We start from the raw sequence: 19,209 nt of genomic DNA, 5'->3' as shown, positions 1-19,209 counted from the left end.
TTCATTCGGTGCCTACTGGGCACACCCTTCTCCCTTTGCAACTCCTGTCAGGACGAAGCTGGAGTACCATGTTGAGGAGACCAGCTGCAGACACAGCACTGGGCTTCTGCTCAGGGTTACAGATACAGGACGTCTCTGTAAGCTACATTAGCTTCCTGGCCCTCAATGGAACCAACTCCGTTGCCATCCAGGTGCTTAATAAGCATATGCTTGGTGTCCTATTGACTCCTGGGGATGAACCAGCAGCTCCAGGGGACTTGGAGTCTTCATTCTTCTGTGCCCCTTACAGATGTTCCCAAATCAGGATCCATGAAACTGGGAGCCCAGCATTGTTCCTGGCACATGGTAGGCACTCAAATATTGATTGGACCGATGTATGACCCCAAGGAGCAAAACAGGATGATGTAATAACACACTCTTGGCCCCTCTCCTAGACTTCTCCAAGAAATGCCCAGAAGCTTCTCAGGGAGGCGCTCACCAGCCTGGACATGCCAGGCACTGGACAGGCAGCTCCGGCCCCTGCCTCCTGTCATCAGCATAATGCATCTAAATCTACAATATGGCAAATTTCATATCCTCCCAGCCTCTTTCCTGCATTATTGATGGGCTGTGCACTTTTTAAAAATCAATTAGATCAGGGCGTGGAGCTAGAGTTAAAAGAAGCCTTTAAAAGTCTGCTCTTGTTTTTGCTGCTTTGAATAGGGACAGAGATCAAGCTTTCCGTCTGGTTTGAATAAGTCAAGCCCAAGGCTAGGTTGGCTGTGATTGGCCAGGACTAGGAAAATGTGGTTAGGATGCAAACTCAAGCAAATATAACCCAGTGTGTCTGTGCAGCCATTGCTAAGCTCAGGCAGCAGGACCTGGATCCTCCTGCTTTGGGGTGGTTCTTCAATACTGCTGCTTACTCACCAGCAAACTGGGAAGACGGTGAGAGAGAAGGCAAGGTAAGGTCTCTTTGGTTTATGGGTACACATCAGTAAAGCTATCTTACTGAACAGGAAAGAAAGGAGGAGATTGAGATTTCCCTGGCTTTGTCTTCTTGCATGAGACTTTTAAAGGGTTGAACCAGAGGTTTGTGATCAGTTTTGCAAACTTCCTGTTGCCAAGTCTAGGCCCTTTTCATAGGCCACTGAACAGATAGGGCACATTTTAAACACTGGGAAAGATGGAAAAGACCCCTTTCACCTATCTAAGAAAGATCATATGAGACGAGGCAGAAGTTAAAACCAACTTCCTCTGAGGTCCATTCATACAGATGTCTCAGAATTAAGGGCCACTGACTTTTAACTTGTATCAAAACTGCACCCTGCCCCTGGGGTTTCTGCAGTGATCTCAAAGGGTGCTCAATTAATAGGGACTTGAAGAAGGAAGCGACAGAGTTCGGGGGGAATTTGATGTCACCGATGGAATTGACATTTTTCTGGGTGTTCCAGTGTGCCAGGAAGTCTTTTCTTTGAGCATGTCTTCTCGTGCATTTGGGGGACCCTGGCCCAATGACCTCCTTCCCGATTGCTCAGTCCCTGCTGAGAAATGGGACTGCTTTTGGCCTCTGAGACACAGTCCTAATTAATGACGGTTTGGTTTTTACCAGGTTGGCACTTCTTTATCTTCAAGGAATGAATTCATTGGCCCTTGTCCCCTTCCCCTAGTTGGGTCACAGCATTTACCTTTAATGACTAAAATCAAGGGTCTGAAGAAAACCTTAACAAATATTTCCTGGCAGCTCTGAGCAGCACAGGGTGGGGCGGCGCAAGTTATCAAATTCAATCCTCAAACACTGGCTGCTCCGCATCACTGCTCTGCTTTAGTCCTGCCTTAGCAGTAGACAAAGGGAGTTTGTTTTTATGTTTTTGCCAAGGTCCATACTAGATAATGGCGCATATTCTCTAAACCTGGCTTCATCCACCAAGGCTCAAGGACAGAATGGCCAGACTTGTGCCTCTTAATGAGCACAATATGCTTCCAAACAGCAAAGCTCCACGCAGTCCTCTCTGGGTGGGCTTTCATCCCACGTAGATCCATCAAGCCTGGCTTTTTCCTTTGCCTCTTGGGAGCATTCATCAGTCATATGTATTATCAGATTGCAAGCTCCTTGAGAGCAAGAATCAGGTAGGCATTTTAATTATATAAAGCCCCTATGCGACCATGGATGTGTGTAGGTGCTTGATAACAGTCAATAGATAATACCTCAACTAGAGATCCACACAGACTTCTCTTTACCACTTCCTCTCCCCACCAAAGGCCAGACACAGCAACACTTAAGGCCAAACACAGGCCCCTTAGTGTGTGTGGGAGGGTCTGGGGAAGCAGGGTCTGGGTGTGAAGGGGGTATGGGTGGGGGGCCTGGGTGGGCGGGGCAAGGAGAGCATCTGTCCACTGGCAGATCAGGCCATGCCCACCTTCCCCTGTTGGCACCTGCACTCTTTGTCCCAGGCACAGCCCTGCCATTTTACTTTCCCTTTTCTTCTGTGAGGTACAAGGAATATATTAGTCATAAAACAAAAGCAGGACAGATGGGCTGAGTTTTAGAATAGTTTACTTAAGCGGAAAAGTCTGGAATGTAAAAGCCCAAAGAGAAGGTCAAAGAGTTGACTGTGGAGAGGACCTGAGAAGATTTGGAAGGGGTGAGAGTGAGGAAAAATGTCCCAGTTTAGAAATATTTATTCTGACAAGCTTTTCTCCCCAGGTACCGCTGAATTTAGGTAAGCTTAGGAAGGATTACAATATATCAAAGTGACTAAAAGCACAGGTTTTAAAATCGGTTATGGATTTCATTCTACTATGTGATTCTGGGCAAATAATGTAACCTCTCTGAATCTCAGTTTTCCTACAATGTAAGATAAAATATGCTCAGCTTAGAATTAAATGAGATAACAAATTACCAACACAGGGCTTAACATATTTATCACCCCTTCAGTAAATAATCGTGGCTGTTACCAGAACTCTTAATGAGAGAAGTGGCAAGTGAGAGGCAGAACTTCCAGGTGGAGATCCCCAGACCAGCCAGGCTAACGATGCGAACTTGGACAGGTCATTCCCCCCATGACTGTGAAATAGCACAAGGATGCACCAGAAGGACATGGCAGGATGGCTGACAAGAAATTGGGAAGTGACTTAGGAGGAAAGCTGGATGGATGCCTGCTGGGAGAGGCATCATCTCCCTGCTTGCTCTGTGATGTTTCAGTCCCTAGAAGACGAGCCATGTCTCTGAGCAGCGCCTTCAGGGCTGTGGGCAATGACCCTGGGATCATCACCTGGAGAATAGAGGTGAGTGGGGTTGGAGGCACACCACACACCTTCCTCCTCACCCTGAATCTGGGGGTGGACTCTGGCCACCCAGGTCTGCTAGATGACACCCCTCCAGCAATCCTGTCTGCTGCCTGTGGTTTGGCAACAGTGAGAGGCAGCATCAAAGTGCACATTTTCCTACTCTTGACCCCTCCTGGGTGCTCAAAGCAGGTGGATGCCAGGTGAAGGAAATGTTCTTAGCCTTAGAGAACAGGGTTCCAAGCAAAAACAGGCTTGCCCTTTATCCAGCCATCTGCTCAGTGAGTCTGCACTTCTAGTAAATGCCCTAAAGAGATGGGTGGGGCCGGGGTGCACCCTGGAGACTGATACACCTGGCTACTTCTGTCAGAAAAAATGGAACCTGTCTTCCACAGGGTGCTCTGGCTCCTGCAAAGTAGAGGGGAGGTTTGAAGGCACTACACAGATTGGGGCACAGCTCATTCCTTCTCCCACCTGGGCTTGAGACCCTCTGGCTGACCTTGAGCTCCAGCAGTCTGTAGCTTGGAATGGCCCTAGCCTGGGCAGCCCTACCTACCTGATGTGAGGACCTGCTCCTTACCCCCACATCCCTCCTCTGAGCCCAATGAGTGCCTGCTGCATAAAACCCAGAGGTGATGCCGTATTCCACTATCCTCCGTTAGGAAGGGGAAGTCACAGCCTCTAACAAGTGGCTTAGAGCTTATGAGAGGCCCAGGCCACTTCCACTGGTTTAAGGCCCCTAGTTGATTTAAAAACCAATAGGTACTATTAGATGTTTAACACATACATTTTACATAGAATACATACAAAGTATGACTGCAAGTTTACCTCACTTGGAGGAAGCGATGAAAATCCACATCTGAAGCCATATTAATAGCCCTCCTAGGATAAGCCAGACATGCATGTGACAGATAAGGGCCCCCATCCATACTCCAAATATGGGACACCGGGCTTGGAGCCCTGTGCACTGCTGGCACTCACCACCACACCTCCCATAGTCCCACAGAATCCCAGCCTTCTGTTCTTTCAGTCCTTGGCCAGCACTGAGCGGTCAGAGTTGGGGAACGGTGTTGGAGGCACTGGTGCAGCTGCTCAGAAGAGGTTTTACTTGATAGCCTATATCGAACTCTTTTTCCTGCAAGGGAAGTGGCTCTCAAGACTCCTCACAGTGCAGCAGGACAGGACAGACAGGCTGGCAGTAGAGAGGAGGGTGGGGTGAGGGCAGGCACCCAGGTTCAGGCTGGGGCCATGCAAGCCAAGCTCAGAAGACAGGGTGGCCATCTTGCAATTCACAGCCACACCCTATAAGACCAGTGGGGACATCTCCCCTACCTCTTCCTTGCAGCCTGTGCCAAATAATTCAGAGTAGAGGGAGGCTGGGGAGCAGCAATGGGGAGGAGGGAATACAGCCTATACATACCCTTTGTCCTTCCAGAAAATGGAGCTGGCACTGGTGCCCCTGAATGCCCATGGCAACTTCTATGAGGGTGACTGCTACATCATCCTCTCGGTGAGCGCCATCCCCCCATTCCCACAAGCTTCTCCCCTGAGAGCCGGGCTCTACTGAAAGATCTGCTGATGATGCTACTCAGGTTCCTGGTATCTATCTTGCATTATACAGAACAGGCCTCCAGTTTGACTATCAAAGGCCATTCTTAGGCCAGGTTTTTACATATTGCATCAGAGGGTGGGGGTGGGGCCATCAGTCTAAACCTGAGTGAGTAGCGCACACGCAGCACTTCTCCCCCCAGGGGCCCAGACCCCAGATTAAAGTGGTGTTGAGGAACACCAGATAAATACAGGCCATATCTGGCCTCAAAGTACTCATTTTGGTTGTGGAAACTATTCCACGTAAACGGTGCCGACAGAGCCACACAGACACACAGATCAGCAAGGTAAGTCTGCACTTCAACTCAGAAAAGGTCCCTTTTGGTCTCCATTTATTTGGGGAACAATAAGCTATCAACTTTGCCCAAATGTGGGGAGGAATCAGGGCTGCCAGACCTTGAGCCGCACAGCAGGTTTGCACAGGGAGAGGCTCAGAGCCTGCCAAGGGCAAGACATAAGCCACTGTACGCTGCATTCTTCCCACGCCAGAAAGGCCAGCAGCAAACGGGAGGTAAGCCGACCCCTGACCTGACTTCTCTGGCTACATCCCAGACACGGAGAGTGGGCAGTCTCCTGTCCCAGGACATCCACTTCTGGATCGGGAAGGACTCCTCCCAGGACGAGCAGAGCTGCGCAGCCATCTACACTACACAGCTGGATGACTACCTGGGGGGTAGCCCTGTGCAGCACCGAGAGGTCCAGTACCATGAGTCTGACACCTTTCGCGGCTACTTCAAGCAGGGCATCATGTGAGTCCTTACACAAGACATATAGAGCAAGGACATAAGTGGCAGTTTATCTCAGAGAAAACCCAAAGGGGCAATAAATATATGAAGAAAGTAATCAGAGAAATGCAAATCAAAACAAAGCTATCATTTGTGCCTACCAGAGTAGCGCAAATTAGAGAGCTGGGTGGTACCAAGTGTTGGGGAGGCTGTGGGGAAATGAGAGCCCTTGTGCCCTGCTGGTGGGAGGGAGGACTGGTACAGCACTCCGGAGAATAATCTGCTGCCACTGAGGCAAAACCCACTTCTAAGTGTATAACTCAAAGGAATTCTCCAGTTCCATAAGGGCACATGAACCAGAATGTTCGCAGAAGTATCATTAGGGGTGGAGGGAAGCTGCAGTCAATGTAGAATACCCGTCACTGGGAGACTGGACAGGAAAAATACTCCATGACACCAAAGAGTATGATGCAGCAGCTGGAAACAACGAATTAGATACACACCTAATAGGCAGACAGAGCTTAAAAACATGATGTTTAGTGAACACAGTAAGAAACAGCACTGAGGTATGTAACAGAATGCCAATTTCTGTTTAAAAAAATATATATGCATGCAAAACAACAGGACACGTGTTACCAGAATGAAAATAAAAAGATAGATGTTAAACTGTTAGAATGGTGACCTATGGCGGGGAGGAGACTGGGAGTGGAGTATGCAGATAAAAGGGAATATAAATACTTAAAACAAGAGAGGGGTCTGATAAAGGCCAATGATACTGTTCCATAAACTGAGGAGTCTCATTAACTCAAAACTTTGCACTCAAGATTGAAAACAAAAAGAAATTCCAACGAGCTCAAGAATTCTGAGGCTGGTCCAAAGCCAGTTTCGCGCGCAGATCAACAGTCTCCACTGACTGAGGACCTGCCCCTTTGCTTCAGGGTGGCTCTCTGCATGCCCTTCCTGTGCAGGCCGCCTGGGATGCAGGCTAGGTTGGGGTGAGTGCAAAGGGGTGGGAGAACTGATTTCTGCAGTGGGTGAGTCTTAAGGCCATGATGTCATTCACGCTCCTGCTACTGCCTGACTTGTGCCCCTCTCCCCGTCACACACTGATTCACACAATTTCTAGAACAAAACAAGCTCTTTCAGCACTGTGGAGTCTTTATCACTCATGTTCCCTCTGTTAGGAGCACTAGTTCTCTGGGTGTTAGTTCCTATTCCTCTTAATGTCTCAGCTGAATGTCTCTTCTGAGAAAGCTGCCCTGACCACTCTGTCAGAAAGTCTATCGCTATGTCTACTTCTGTGGCAGCGGTTACCACCATCTGGATTTACCTTATTTACTGTCGTCACCCATATGGGCAGAGATTGCATCTGTGTAATTCACCACTGTCTCCCCCATACCCGACACATAGCAAGTGCTCAATAAATAACTGAATGGATGTTCTCTCAGCTACAAGAAGGGGGGTGTGGCCTCTGGGATGAAGCATGTGGAGACCAACACCTATGATGTGAAGAGGTTATTACATGTGAAAGGAAAGAGAAACATCAGGGCCACTGAGGTAAGTCCTGCCCATTGTCTGTCCTGGGCCCAAGGCCTCTCTACTTGGTACCTAAGAATTCCTCCTGAACAATGTCTACCTCTCATCTGCAGGTGGAAATGAGCTGGGACAGTTTTAACCGAGGAGATGTCTTCTTGCTGGACCTTGGGAAGGTCATCATCCAATGGAATGGGCCAGAGAGCAACAGTGGGGAGCGCCTAAAGGTACGGCTCTTCCCATTCTTGTCACTCACTTCTCTCCCTCGGGCCTGGTCATGGGACTTGGCTCAATCAGGTGCTTTTTTCTTCTTCCTTCCTCACTGGCTCTTTTCTGAGATTCAAGCCGGACCCCTACCTTGGAGCAGAATCTCTTTTAGAAAGAGGCCAAGTACCTGACTCTGTGACTCACCCCTGAGCTCCTCAGCATCAGAATGACTGTGTCTGGAGTCCAGGCTGCTCCTCCCAAAGCCATCAGGCAGAAAGGGGGCCCAGAGGAGCTGAGTGCTTCCATGGGCTTCTTTGACAGGCTATGCTTCTGGCAAAGGATATTCGGGACAGAGAGCGAGGGGGCCGTGCTGAAATAGGAGTGATCGAGGGAGACAAGGAGGCAGCAAGCCTGGCACTGATGAAGGTCCTTCAGGACACCCTCGGCCGACGCTCCATTATCAAGCCTGCTGTCCCCGATGAGATCATAGATCAGCAGCAGAAATCAAATATCATGTTGTATCAGTGAGTAGTTAAACCTGGTGGCTGGTTGAAGTTGGGGTGGGTGGAGGGAAGGTATCCCCTAGAAAACTAAGCACTCCTGCTTGGCTCCTTGTTTTGGGTGCTGGCATCTGGCTTTTAGTCTTTTTCTAAAGCGGTTTTTAGAAGGATCTTGGTGATCCCCACTCAGGGAGGCAGCTGCCATCTGTTGTCAACAACTCTTCTTGGTCTCTAAAAGACCATTCCTTTACTCGGGTCTATACATGCCTGTCCCAGGAATGTGGACAGGATAACGTTTGGAGAGAGAGTCACAAAATCTCCTCTAGAGAACAGAGTCCTCAGCATCCCGTCTGCATTCAAGCTACACCTATCATAAGAAGTCAAATTCTACTCAGAAACTCCATACTAAAACAAAGCCAGGAAAATATCAAATGACAACAAGATGCTTTGTAGGAGAGAAGGCACAAACTAACCACTCCCCTTCTCCAGTGTCTCAGACTCAGCCGGGCAGCTGGCGGTCACAGAGGTAGCAACAAGGCCTCTGGTCCAGGACTTGCTGAACCACGATGTAAGTAGAATGTGGGTAGGCGTGGTTTAAGGTGGCCAGGCCTGGCTTCGGGGGCAGACCCTGGGGAAAGGCCTTACCATGGTCTTGAGCAGCAGTAACCACTTTTATCCCTGATTGCTTCAGGACTGCTACATCCTGGACCAAAGTGGGACCAAGATCTATGTGTGGAAAGGAAGAGGAGCCACAAAGGTTGAGAAACAGATGGCCATGTCTAAGGCCCTGGTAGGAGCTACAGATGTACAATACTGTCCAAAAAATTCTGTCCAAAACACTTCAGGTGTGCTCAGAAAGCCATACCAGGCACGTGAGCATGTAACATCACAGTTATAAACATGGACTTCCAAGTCAGACAGACAAATTGGGATTCAAATCCAGGTTTGATACCATCTCCTGGGGTTGTTGTAAGGATTAAATAACATTTGTAAAGCACTCAGAACAGTACACTGGCTCAATAAAAGGTGGCTGTTATTACTGAAGGGGATGGATATCACTTATCAAGGTTAATGGCCCTGTCCTCAAGGAGCTTATGATATCGTGCAGACCCAGGCAGATGAACCAATCAGAATGCACTTACAAAGCAATAAATGGGCAAATGAATGTGATACAGTCAGTAGAGTACGTGAGTACTGAAAGAGCAGAGTACAGAGGATCTTGTGCACACATTAAAAAAAATAGTAATTATCAATAAAGAGATGCCAAAATGTTCTGCTCAACCCTTTCCTTGAGGAAGGTAACTTGATTCCTAGACAGAATAAGTTAGAATTCAACCCTGACTCCCAGAAGAGAGCAATCCTACCAACTGGCTTCAAAGGGGTGAATCGCCAGCCAAGCAAAGAACCCAGTACATTCCTCGATTGACCTGCCTTTTGGGGATGGGGGTGTCTGCAGAATTTTATCAAGATGAAGGGCTACGCCAGCAGCACCAACGTGGAGACCGTCAATGATGGTGCTGAGTCAGCCATGTTTAAGCAGCTATTCCAGAAGTGGTCAGTGAAGGAGCAGACCACGGGCCTGGGGAAAACGTTCAGCATTGGTAAAATCGGTAAGACTGCCCTAATTGTCTTCTCACTGCTTGGACTCTAGACGGGCAGACACAGATGCTTTTCACGAACTTGGCTTCTCTCAAACCCTTCTCTTCAGCTAAAGTTGTCCAGGATAAATTTGATGTGACTCTGCTACATACTAAACCAGAGGTAGCTGCCCAGGAAAGAATGGTCGATGATGGCAACGGAAAAATTGAGGTAAATCTAATGATTCACATCTCAGGGCAGGCAGACAGCACTGGCCCTCCTGGCTCTTCTGTGGTAGAGGAGGAGGCAGGTGATTCTGGGTCTGTTTTGCTTTCCTTTTCACCTCTGGCACCTCAGAAGTATTCTCTAATTGGAGTCCAAGTCTGCAGTTTTCCCTCAGTTTCTTGGGGAAGTGAAAGGCAGATACCTCAGTGAGCTGTCAATTACTTATCTGGCAGATCTATTCAAATCCTCTCTGAGCTGTGGTGGGGAGGCGCCTAACCAGAGACATCCAGTTCTTCTCCAGATTCAAATTATGCAAATGCGATGAGCCCTCACCACTGAGAAAGCAGCAGCGAGGGACAGGGGGACTTCAAGTAGACAGACGTTAGCGCCTTACCTGTGGGGATTCACTGCTAAGCATGGCCATTCCCTTCAGGCAGCTGTCTCTTCAAATAGGATTCTGATCTCTGGGGAATTGTGTCTCCTCTGTGCCCAGGTCTGGAGAATTGAAAACCTAGAGCTGGTCCCCGTGGAGCATCAGTGGTATGGCTTCTTTTATGGGGGAGACTGCTATCTGGTTCTCTACACATATGAGGTTTACGGGAAGCTGCATTACATCCTGTACATCTGGCAGGTAGGCCTGGAGCAGGCTCTCAGCTTTGAAAGATGATGCTTCCTCTGGCCACTGAGCTGGGGCAGGGGTAGCAGGGTCTCATCCCTCCTGTCACTATTGCAGGGCCGCCATGCCTCACAGGACGAGCTAACAGCCTCTGCATACCAGGCGGTGGAGGTGGATCAGCAGTTTGATGGGGCCCCTGTGCAGGTTCGGGTGATCATGGGGAAGGAGCCACGCCACTTCATGGCCATCTTCAAAGGAAAGCTGGTTATCTTTGAGGTGAGAACCATCAGATAAAGTTACACCATAAGCAGGAATGCTCAGAACTAACAAGCCAGCAGAGGCTACACTGGAGGAGAGGAATGGGAAGCAGGGTAGACATTGTCAAGAGGGGGTTAATCTAAGATACTGAAGTGAATACCAACTGCCCAGGGCTTCAAGTCCAAACCACTGCCTAATTCATGTTCAACAACTTCCATAACCTGACCCATATTACCTGTGAATGTGCATTACCCTCAGCTCCCTAACCTACACACTCCACTCTGGTTAGGTGTGTCTCTTCACTAGACCTCACACGTGCTGTATCATTCCCTGTCCACCCCGCCATCGAATGTGCCCTTTCAAATTCAAGTCCTACTTCTTCCATGAGACCCTGGCTGAAGCATTGCCAAAAATGTGCAATGTCACATGCTTGATACACACAAGTCTGTGGTCACGTCCTAGTCTTGCCATTTATTAACTGGGTTTCTTAGCCTGTTTCCCCATCTGTACTGTGGGATCATAATACTACTTCACAGGGTTACTTGGATGATCAATGAAATGATGTAGATAAGGCAGTAGCCACAGAGCCTGGCATTTAGCAGAGGTCTCAGAATGAAAGCTTACATTATTGGTATCATAACTCCAACTCAACTCACCTCTCCCAGTAAGCCTACAAGCTCCTCAAGGGCAAAGACAGTGACAAGTACATCCATGTTCCCCACAACAGCTAGCCCAGTGCTCTGCTCACATGGTGCACCTTAGATCTAGACTATGGTCTTCTCCTTCTCTCTAGGGTGGGACTTCCAGGAAGGGAAATGCCGAACCCGATCCTCCGGTAAGGCTCTTCCAGATTCAAGGAAATGACAAATCAAACACTAAAGCAGTGGAGGTTCCAGCCTTCACCTCCTCCTTAAACTCCAATGATGTCTTTCTGCTGCAGACCCAAACAGAGCACTACCTGTGGTATGGCAAGGTAGGATGGTTAGGCCTTGTGCCCACCCTCTTGTCAGCAAGGGCAAAAGAACTAAAGGGTAGGCTGGAGCAGTCCACAAAAAGAGGAGCCTTTTTCCTAAAAGATCTTCAAAAGGACCGCCCACATTTCCCATGATTTAGGCCTCCAATTATAAAGTCAATGACAGCACTGCTCACATCCAGGAGACACTCCATAAACTTCATAAATAAATGGATGGAGGCTGAATAAGTCGATCTTTCCACACCAGTTTGGTGGATTGTAATAGGACAGGCATTACCACTGAACAAGAACACTAAAAATGTGATTTTGTCAATTCAGATTGCATCTGAATTAAAAAGTACCGAAATTGTTTTACAAAAGAGAATTGAACAGGAAAAGGTGCTCAACATCATTAGTCATTAGGGAAATGCAAATGAGAACCTAATGAGATACCACTACACACCTATTAAGTGCAGATGAGGATGCAGGGCAACAGGAACTCTCACATATTGCTGGTGGGAATACAAATACGGCCTTTGAAAATCAATTGGACAGTTTCTTATAAAACATACACTTACCATATGATCCAGCAATCCCACCCCTGGGTATTTACCCATGTGAAATAAACTATCTTCACACAAAAACATGTACATGAATGTTTATAGCACCTTTATTCATAAGCACCGACTGGAAGCAACTCAGCTGGAGAATGGATAAACGAGCAGTGGTACATCCATACCATGGAATACCACTCAGCAACACAAAGGACAAGCTGTTGATACAAAAAGGGTGACTCTCCAGTGCATTACACTAAGTGAAAGAAGCAGACTCAAAGGCTACATAGTGTATGATTCCATTTATGACCTTCTGGAAAAGGCAAAACTATCATGATGCAGAAGAGGGTAGTAGTTGCCAGAGATTAAGGATTCAGAAGGGTTTGACCTCAAAGGGTCAAGGTAATGTTCTGATTCTTTGTTGTGGAAGTGGTAATATGATTCTATGCATTTGTCAAGACTCATAGAAATATATGCCCAAAAGAGTGAATAATCCTGTATTTAATTGTAAAAATAAGTTTAAATTTTCTTAAAAAAAAAAAAAAATCAAAAGTAGCTGCTAAAATTCCAACTGAAGCAAAAACAAAAGTGACTCCTGTTAACATCCATTGTGCATTTCAGAGTCTAGTCCTGTTCTTTGCCACCCGTGTTTTCCTCCCCTCACCCCTTCCCAGCACAAACACACACCTATCTCTCCCTGTCCTGAGGTACCATGGCTGAGAAGCTGATCCTGGCTACACTGAGTTATTGGTCTCAAGGTTTTTTTCCACATCAATGTGTTCATGTGTGACTAACATGTGTTCTCCTCACCGTACCTGCAGGGGTCTAGTGGGGATGAACGGGCAATGGCTAAGGAGCTGGCCAGGCTTCTCTGCAATGGCACCGAGGATGCTGTGGCTGAGGGCCAGGAGCCAACAGAGTTCTGGGACTTACTGGGAGGGAAAACTCCCTATGCCAATGACAAAAGGTATGGGACTAACAGCATCCCCTCCTTTTGGCTCCCCCTGCCTCACAGGTTTGTGAACTGCACATGATTTCTAAGCAGCTCAGTTCCTCTAAATGTATTGCAGACTACAGCAGGAAATCCTAGATGTCCAGTCCCGTCTCTTTGAATGTTCCAATAAGACTGGCCAATTCATTGTCACTGAGATCACAGATTTCACCCAGGATGACCTGAACCCAGGTGATGTGATGCTCCTGGATACCTGGGACCAGGTAAGACATAGCCAGAGTGCTTGGAACAAATGACAAAGATCCTCATAGTTTCAGTTATTTTTGTGTAGTACCTCCCCCGCCAGGATTAACCCAGGGTAGCCCTGGACCATCCCCAAGTCAATCAAGCAATTGTTAATGGTGACCAAGGAAAGAGCCTGTTTTTTGCCAGGATTAGAGAGAAGAGATTGTTGTTTAAAACTCATCTTCCTGGGAATTTTCCCCCCTTGCTCCAGGAAAATCAGGCCATCCTATCACCATGTATTTCTTTCCCTTGGGATCAATAGCGGCAGACTCCACACTGAGAGATATGGGTCTTTTAGGGAATGAAGGGGTGAGAAAGGGGTATCATCAAAGCAGCTCCTCTGTGATATCCCATTTTCTTCAATTTGGCTCAGAAAAAATACTCAGCACCTCCTCTGTTCTAGTCACCGTGCTAGGTGTGGTGTCACCTAGGTGAAAAGGCCCATCCTGCTCTCAGACTTTACAGGCTAATGGAAGGTAGGGTGGGGACAAGACATAGAAACATCATTTTACTATGATGGAGATATATATGTGGTGCCATGGGAGCACAATTAGGGGCACTCACATGGTTTAGGGGCTCAGAGACAACTTCCTGGAGGAGATGGCTCCCAGACTAAATCTCAAAGGATAAGTAGGCATTAATCAGGTAAAGAGGGCATTCCAGGCAAAGGAAATAGCACAAGTAAAAGGCAAGCCATGAAAGAGTCGAGTATACAGGAAACTATAAATAATATTATCAGAGCATAAAATAGAGAGTTAAAGAACATCATAGAGATGGAGCAGAAGAAATGGATATGGACCTTACCTACCACGTCAAGAAGTTTGAAATTTATCCTGGAGAGCTACTAAAATTTAAATAGGTGAGTGACAAGGTCAGACTGTGCTTTAGATCAGGGTCCATAGCGGTCCGTGGCCTATTAGGAACTGGGCTGCACGGCAGGAAGAGAGCAGTGGGTGAGCGAGTAAAGCTTCATCTGTATTTGTAGCCACTCCCCAGTGTTCGCATCACCGCCTCAGCTCCACCTCAAATCATCGGGCATTAGATTCTCATAGGAGCACCAGTCCCTGGAGCCAAAAAGGTTGGCGACCATTGCTTTAGATAGAGCACTCCAGCAAGTGTAGGAGAGGAGGGATGCAGGTGAGAACAAAAGAAGATTATACTGGGAGGTTGCTCAGTAGGCTATTGTTAATAGTCCAGTAGGAGCTGCTACAGGCCCACATAGGAACAGTGGACTAGGGATAGAGGGATGGAGTAGGGATGGAGAGATGGTGACAGATTTGTCAAAATGCATAGGAAGTAAACTGGCTGGCCTTGGTGACATCACTGGACATGAGGGGCATCTAGGATGACTCCCAGGTTACTGCCTTAGGAACGATGGGGTGGATGCCATTCATCAAGAATGGAGACACAGACACAAGTTTAGAAAAGAAGAGCTACATTTTGGGGGTGTTAGATTTGAGGTGCTTAAAGACAGCCAAGAGGAGGTGTTTTACATGAAGTTGGATTCAGGAAGCTGAAGTTCAGAGAGCTCAGGACTGGAGGTGTAGATATGGGAGAAACACATGGCTATTAAAATCACAAATCAAGATGATATTGAGTAAAGCTTTTTTTTGCTGAGGCTGTGAATTGCTGAGGGGGAAAATCGGGCAGTGCTTATGACCTACCGCTTAGTCTCTGGTATGAGAGAATTAACAAACATTCAATCTCTACCACAACAGGTGTTCTTGTGGATTGGGGCTGAGGCCAATGTCACAGAGAAGGAAAGTGCTCTAGCTACCGCCCAGGAGTACCTGCACACTCATCCGAGTGGCCGAGACGCTGACACACCGATCCTGATTATTAAACAGGGGTTCGAGCCTCCCACCTTCACAGGCTGGTTCTTGGCCTGGGACTCTCGCATTTGGAGCGTAAGAACAGGGTGGATGGGGCAGACATTCTTACTGCCAGGGACATCAGCATTAATAGCTCAGTGGGAAGGAGGGGTACTCGAGGGCTAAGTAAACCCAGGACCACATGCCCCCCAGTCCTCTCCCCTCCCTACTTACTTTTCTTCTCTTTCCCACCCACCACAGCATGAAGTCAGGTTAAAGAATTCACAGCTTGTCTCAGGAATAAGCAGCACGGAGAAGTAATAATGTTTAGAAAGTATATCCACACACATCATCTTTTTGAGCTTTACAACCATTCTGATAGCTAGGGTAAACTTTGTTTCCCATGTTATAAAGGAGGAAGCTTAGAAGGGAAATTATTTGTCTAAAGTCACAATTAACCATTAGGAGAAGCTAGGTTTTCCAACTCCTAGTCAATTTGCTCTGTCTTAAGTCTTATATAGAAGATTGAGGGACCGCCAGCAAAGAATGCAGATCATGTTTACATACTTTCCAATCCTGCATGGGCCCAGAAGGGGGGGATTTTCATTTTTGCTCATTCCCGAAATATCTGCTGAGTCCCTGGCTTTTTTGCTTCTCTCGAGGGCACAGACAAGGCCGGAGATGGCCCTCTGCTATGTGCAGCACCTCATCCTGTGTTTTTTCTCTCTTCTTTTCAGGCAGGGAAATCATATGAACAGTTAAAAGAAGAGCTGGGAGACGCTGCTGCAATCACGAGAATCACTGCTGTGCGTTTCTTGGAGGAGCAGTAACACAGTCGACCAGAGCCAGAGAGAAACAGCAAATGTTACAGATGCCACATGGGCGAAACCCCATTATGTCCTTCTTATTCTAGTGGTCTTTTCTGATACGAAGATTGTTTTAATCAGTAGAAAAGCAAGTCTGAGTCAAGTTCCTTATTTTACTGCCTTCCAAAATTTAGAAGGAACTTGCTGTCTTAAAAAAAGACTAACAAAAACAAAAAGTAATTTTATTATTCAACTCTGTCACTCAGGGTGGATTAAATTTACTGGCAGCATTTTTCAGAAATAATAAGCTTCTAACCTAAATGATATGTTTATCAGTTTCCGATAGTAGAGTCCACAGAAACTCAGGCCATTACCCCTATTTTAATGGCTAAAAGAAGTGGAGCCTCTGGCCAAGAATCCAAAAGCAAGTTAAAATCAGGATGAGCACATGGCACCAGGTGGTCCAAACCATCAGGCAATTTTGTCCTTTGTGCTGTACAAACTCAAGATTCCAAAGCTAATGGTGATGTAGCATCTTTAGAATGTATTTAGGAAAAGTATGACTTCAATTTGAAGTCATTTAAGGGCTGGAAATGTAGAGCCTAAATAAAAGTGCCAAGAGAAGGGATGTGATCACAATATTTAAATGAGATTTAAGGACAGCATTTATGCCAAACCAGCTACACAGGATTTACCTTAGACTTACTAGATCAGCTTTCCCAAGAAGGCCTCCAAAAGCTGAATATTTTAGATTCTGACATGCAGCCAGGTTTGGGGACCATTGTTCTAAAAGGGTGAAGGGTATAAACCAAAATCTTAAATATTATACATACAGAACTTCAATTGCACAAACACAAACAGTCTTTTATCCTGTGTCTGTGTTGTCATCTTACCTAGGACATGAGGAACACAACCCTCTCCCTGAATTCTGAGCCAAAATATTACCCTATAGAAGTTCTGTTGAAAAACCAGAATCAAGAGCTGCCTGAGGATGTGGACCCTGCCAAAAAGGAGGTGAGTAGCTGGAGGAACTGTCTGATGTAAGTGGAGCTCTCCATGAGTAAAGCACCCATCTCAGTATATGGCCTAGGACAGTTCCGGAACATTGTTAAGCACTCAACAGATGTTTGAGCTACCCAGTAGCTCAAGCTAAAAACTCAAGGCTCCTTTCTTGATTCTTTCTTCTCACCTCCCACATCAATCTATGAGCTAGCTTCTGTCCACTTCTCTCCATCTCTCTGCTGCCAGTCCGGTCCAGCCATCGTGGACTACTGCAATAGTCCTTCAACTGGTTTCCACCTCTGTTCCCTACGACCTGTTCCCCACATAACAACAAATGGGCTTTTAAAACAGATGACACTTCTATTTAAAACACCTTGAATGGCTTCCCACTGCACTTGGTGAAGAATCCAAAGTCCTTTCCACAGCCTGCAAGGCCCTATCCAATCTGACCCCTACCTCTCTGTCTGATTTCATCTCACATACCACTACCCTCTTTGCTTAGCCCCCTTCAGCCAGTGGCTGCTCTTCTGTTCCTCGAACATGCTCAGTTCAGCCTCTGAGCCTTTACACTTGCTATTGCTCCTGCCTGAAAAATCATTCTCCCAGATCATTACAGAGCCAATTCCTTCTCATTATTTAGGTCTCAGCTCCAATGTCACCTCTCCAGGAAGGCCTTCCCTGATGGCCCTAACACTGCTTCCTGCACCCCCTCCAGTCCCCTTATACTTGTTTATTGTCTAGTTCCCCCTCTAGTAATACCCTCAAGAGCAAGGACCTTGTCTGTCTTGTTCATCATCACATTCTCAGCTTTTCAGCACCTAAAACAGTGCCTGGCAGATAGTAGGCACTTCTTAAGTTTTGGTTGAATGAATCAACATATTCATGTTGAATGAATTAATTTATTTTCGCCTTGAAGGATCTGATTTGGGAAGGGGTCTCTGGATTTTCCAATGTCTTATCTAACCAACTCTTAAGTATCTGAACTACAACTTTCTTGAAAATGGAGGCCATATCTCAGTCATTTTACTTGGAAAGAAAATATTCATTAAGTATCAATAAATAAATGTTAGGAAAATTTTATGCTCTCAACAAGATCCATCTGATTTTGTATTTGAAAATGTCTGGATTAAAATGGCAGAAAAGGGCATAAAGCAAGGAACCATCATTTGATTTAGTTCTCAATTTAGCCAAACCTGTCTAGAATTCATATGTAATATATAGCCTATTTCTTGTTCTTTTGGCAAGAAACTAGTGCCAGATGGAACTGTGAGAGCAGTGAATCCTCTCAGTTCTTCCATGGGCCAAGATGGGACTCTACAACCTGAAGAATTCTCCAGTGAATAACTTAAGTCTATTACAGACTTTCTGAAAATTCATTCTACTTCCCTTTCAAGGACCTACTTCTCTTGGCCCCATTCTCCCAAACTCTGTTGGTGTTGGTAGATGCCATGTCTTCCTTCTAACTGGAAATTGTGTTTTCTCTCTCAGAATTACCTCACTGAACAGGACTTTATTTCTGTGTTTGGCATCACAAGAGGGCAATTTGCTGCTCTGCCTGGCTGGAAACAGCTCCAAATGAAGAAAGAAAAGGGACTCTTTTAAGGCAAGAAAGTATATACGCCTATTGAAAGACCACAGAAGAGAGCAGGCAGTGCCAATATCAAGAAAGAATTTATCTATCAATTGTTGCCTAACATCCAGCTACTTAATTTAGATTAAAAAGGGTCTGCAAATCACAGCATGTTCTCCATTTTTCTCACCCTTGAATTGCTCAGTTGTTATATACCTAAAATATTAACTACCCACTTTTTGATTCTTGTGGCCTTCTAGCTAAAGCCTCAGCAGAAAGTACTAAAACTACATGAATCTGGAGAAGTCAAAAATAAGAGAACGAAAAAACCCACTAAGTTTAAAATGTTTAATATTAAGGCAAGGACCTAAGTTTGTTTTAAATTTTAAAATCAGTATATCCAAAACCTATTTAACCCACAAATCACTGAATTTAATCACATGTATACCCCAAAGCCAAAATCCAAATGCCCAGATCTGTATGTGCCTAGCTTTTTTCCCTTTCAAATAAAGATACCTGTATGAGCAAATGAGAGTTCTTTTCAGTATTGTGGGTTTGCTTGTTACAGTAATTATTTGATGTTATATTAGGAGAAATATCCCAGTACCAGGGAAGTAAAGAGACACTGCTGAGCGAGCTCTCTGGATAACTGAAGCACTGTAATTCCTGTTTCTGGCACAAGAATGCCAAAATCTGCCTTACAGCTGTCCAGGAAACCTCAATCCGCACCCATCCACACCCCATTATCCAAAAGAGAAAC

The 19,209-nt window shown here is 46.2% G+C and overlaps 1 protein-coding gene across 3 annotated transcripts; it reads left to right on the top strand.

Annotated features, from left to right (window-relative positions):
• The first annotated feature begins 113 nt into the window (after nt 1–113).
• On the top strand, nt 114–18,978 carry AVIL (advillin). 3 transcript variants are annotated; one of them, XM_023524759.1, is made up of 20 exons: nt 114–944; nt 2,918–3,267; nt 4,703–4,777; nt 5,428–5,624; nt 7,049–7,157; nt 7,250–7,360; nt 7,662–7,864; nt 8,330–8,408; nt 8,532–8,630; nt 9,297–9,450; nt 9,549–9,649; nt 10,137–10,274; nt 10,377–10,535; nt 11,311–11,352; nt 12,845–12,990; nt 13,094–13,238; nt 14,979–15,167; nt 15,809–15,877; nt 16,775–16,891; nt 18,368–18,978. In XM_023524759.1, exons 2-20 carry the CDS (start codon nt 3,088–3,090, stop codon nt 18,479–18,481), a joined length of 2,427 nt encoding a protein of 808 aa, XP_023380527.1. In that variant the 5' UTR covers nt 114–944; nt 2,918–3,087; the 3' UTR covers nt 18,482–18,978. The 3 variants fall into 3 exon arrangements, with proteins under 3 accessions (XP_023380527.1, XP_023380526.1, XP_011381200.1); XM_023524758.1 differs by having other exon boundaries at nt 11,311–11,490; XM_011382898.2 differs by lacking the exon at nt 114–944 and having other exon boundaries at nt 2,359–3,267; nt 11,311–11,490.
• The last annotated feature ends 231 nt before the right edge of the window (nt 18,979–19,209 follow it).

This window comes from Pteropus vampyrus, unplaced genomic scaffold, assembly GCF_000151845.1.
Source record: "Pteropus vampyrus isolate Shadow unplaced genomic scaffold, Pvam_2.0 Scaffold493, whole genome shotgun sequence".
NCBI classification, from domain to species: Eukaryota; Metazoa; Chordata; class Mammalia; order Chiroptera; family Pteropodidae; genus Pteropus; species Pteropus vampyrus.
The sequence above is the reverse complement of the archived record's forward strand: the minus strand, read 5'-3'. Positions and strand labels throughout refer to the sequence as shown.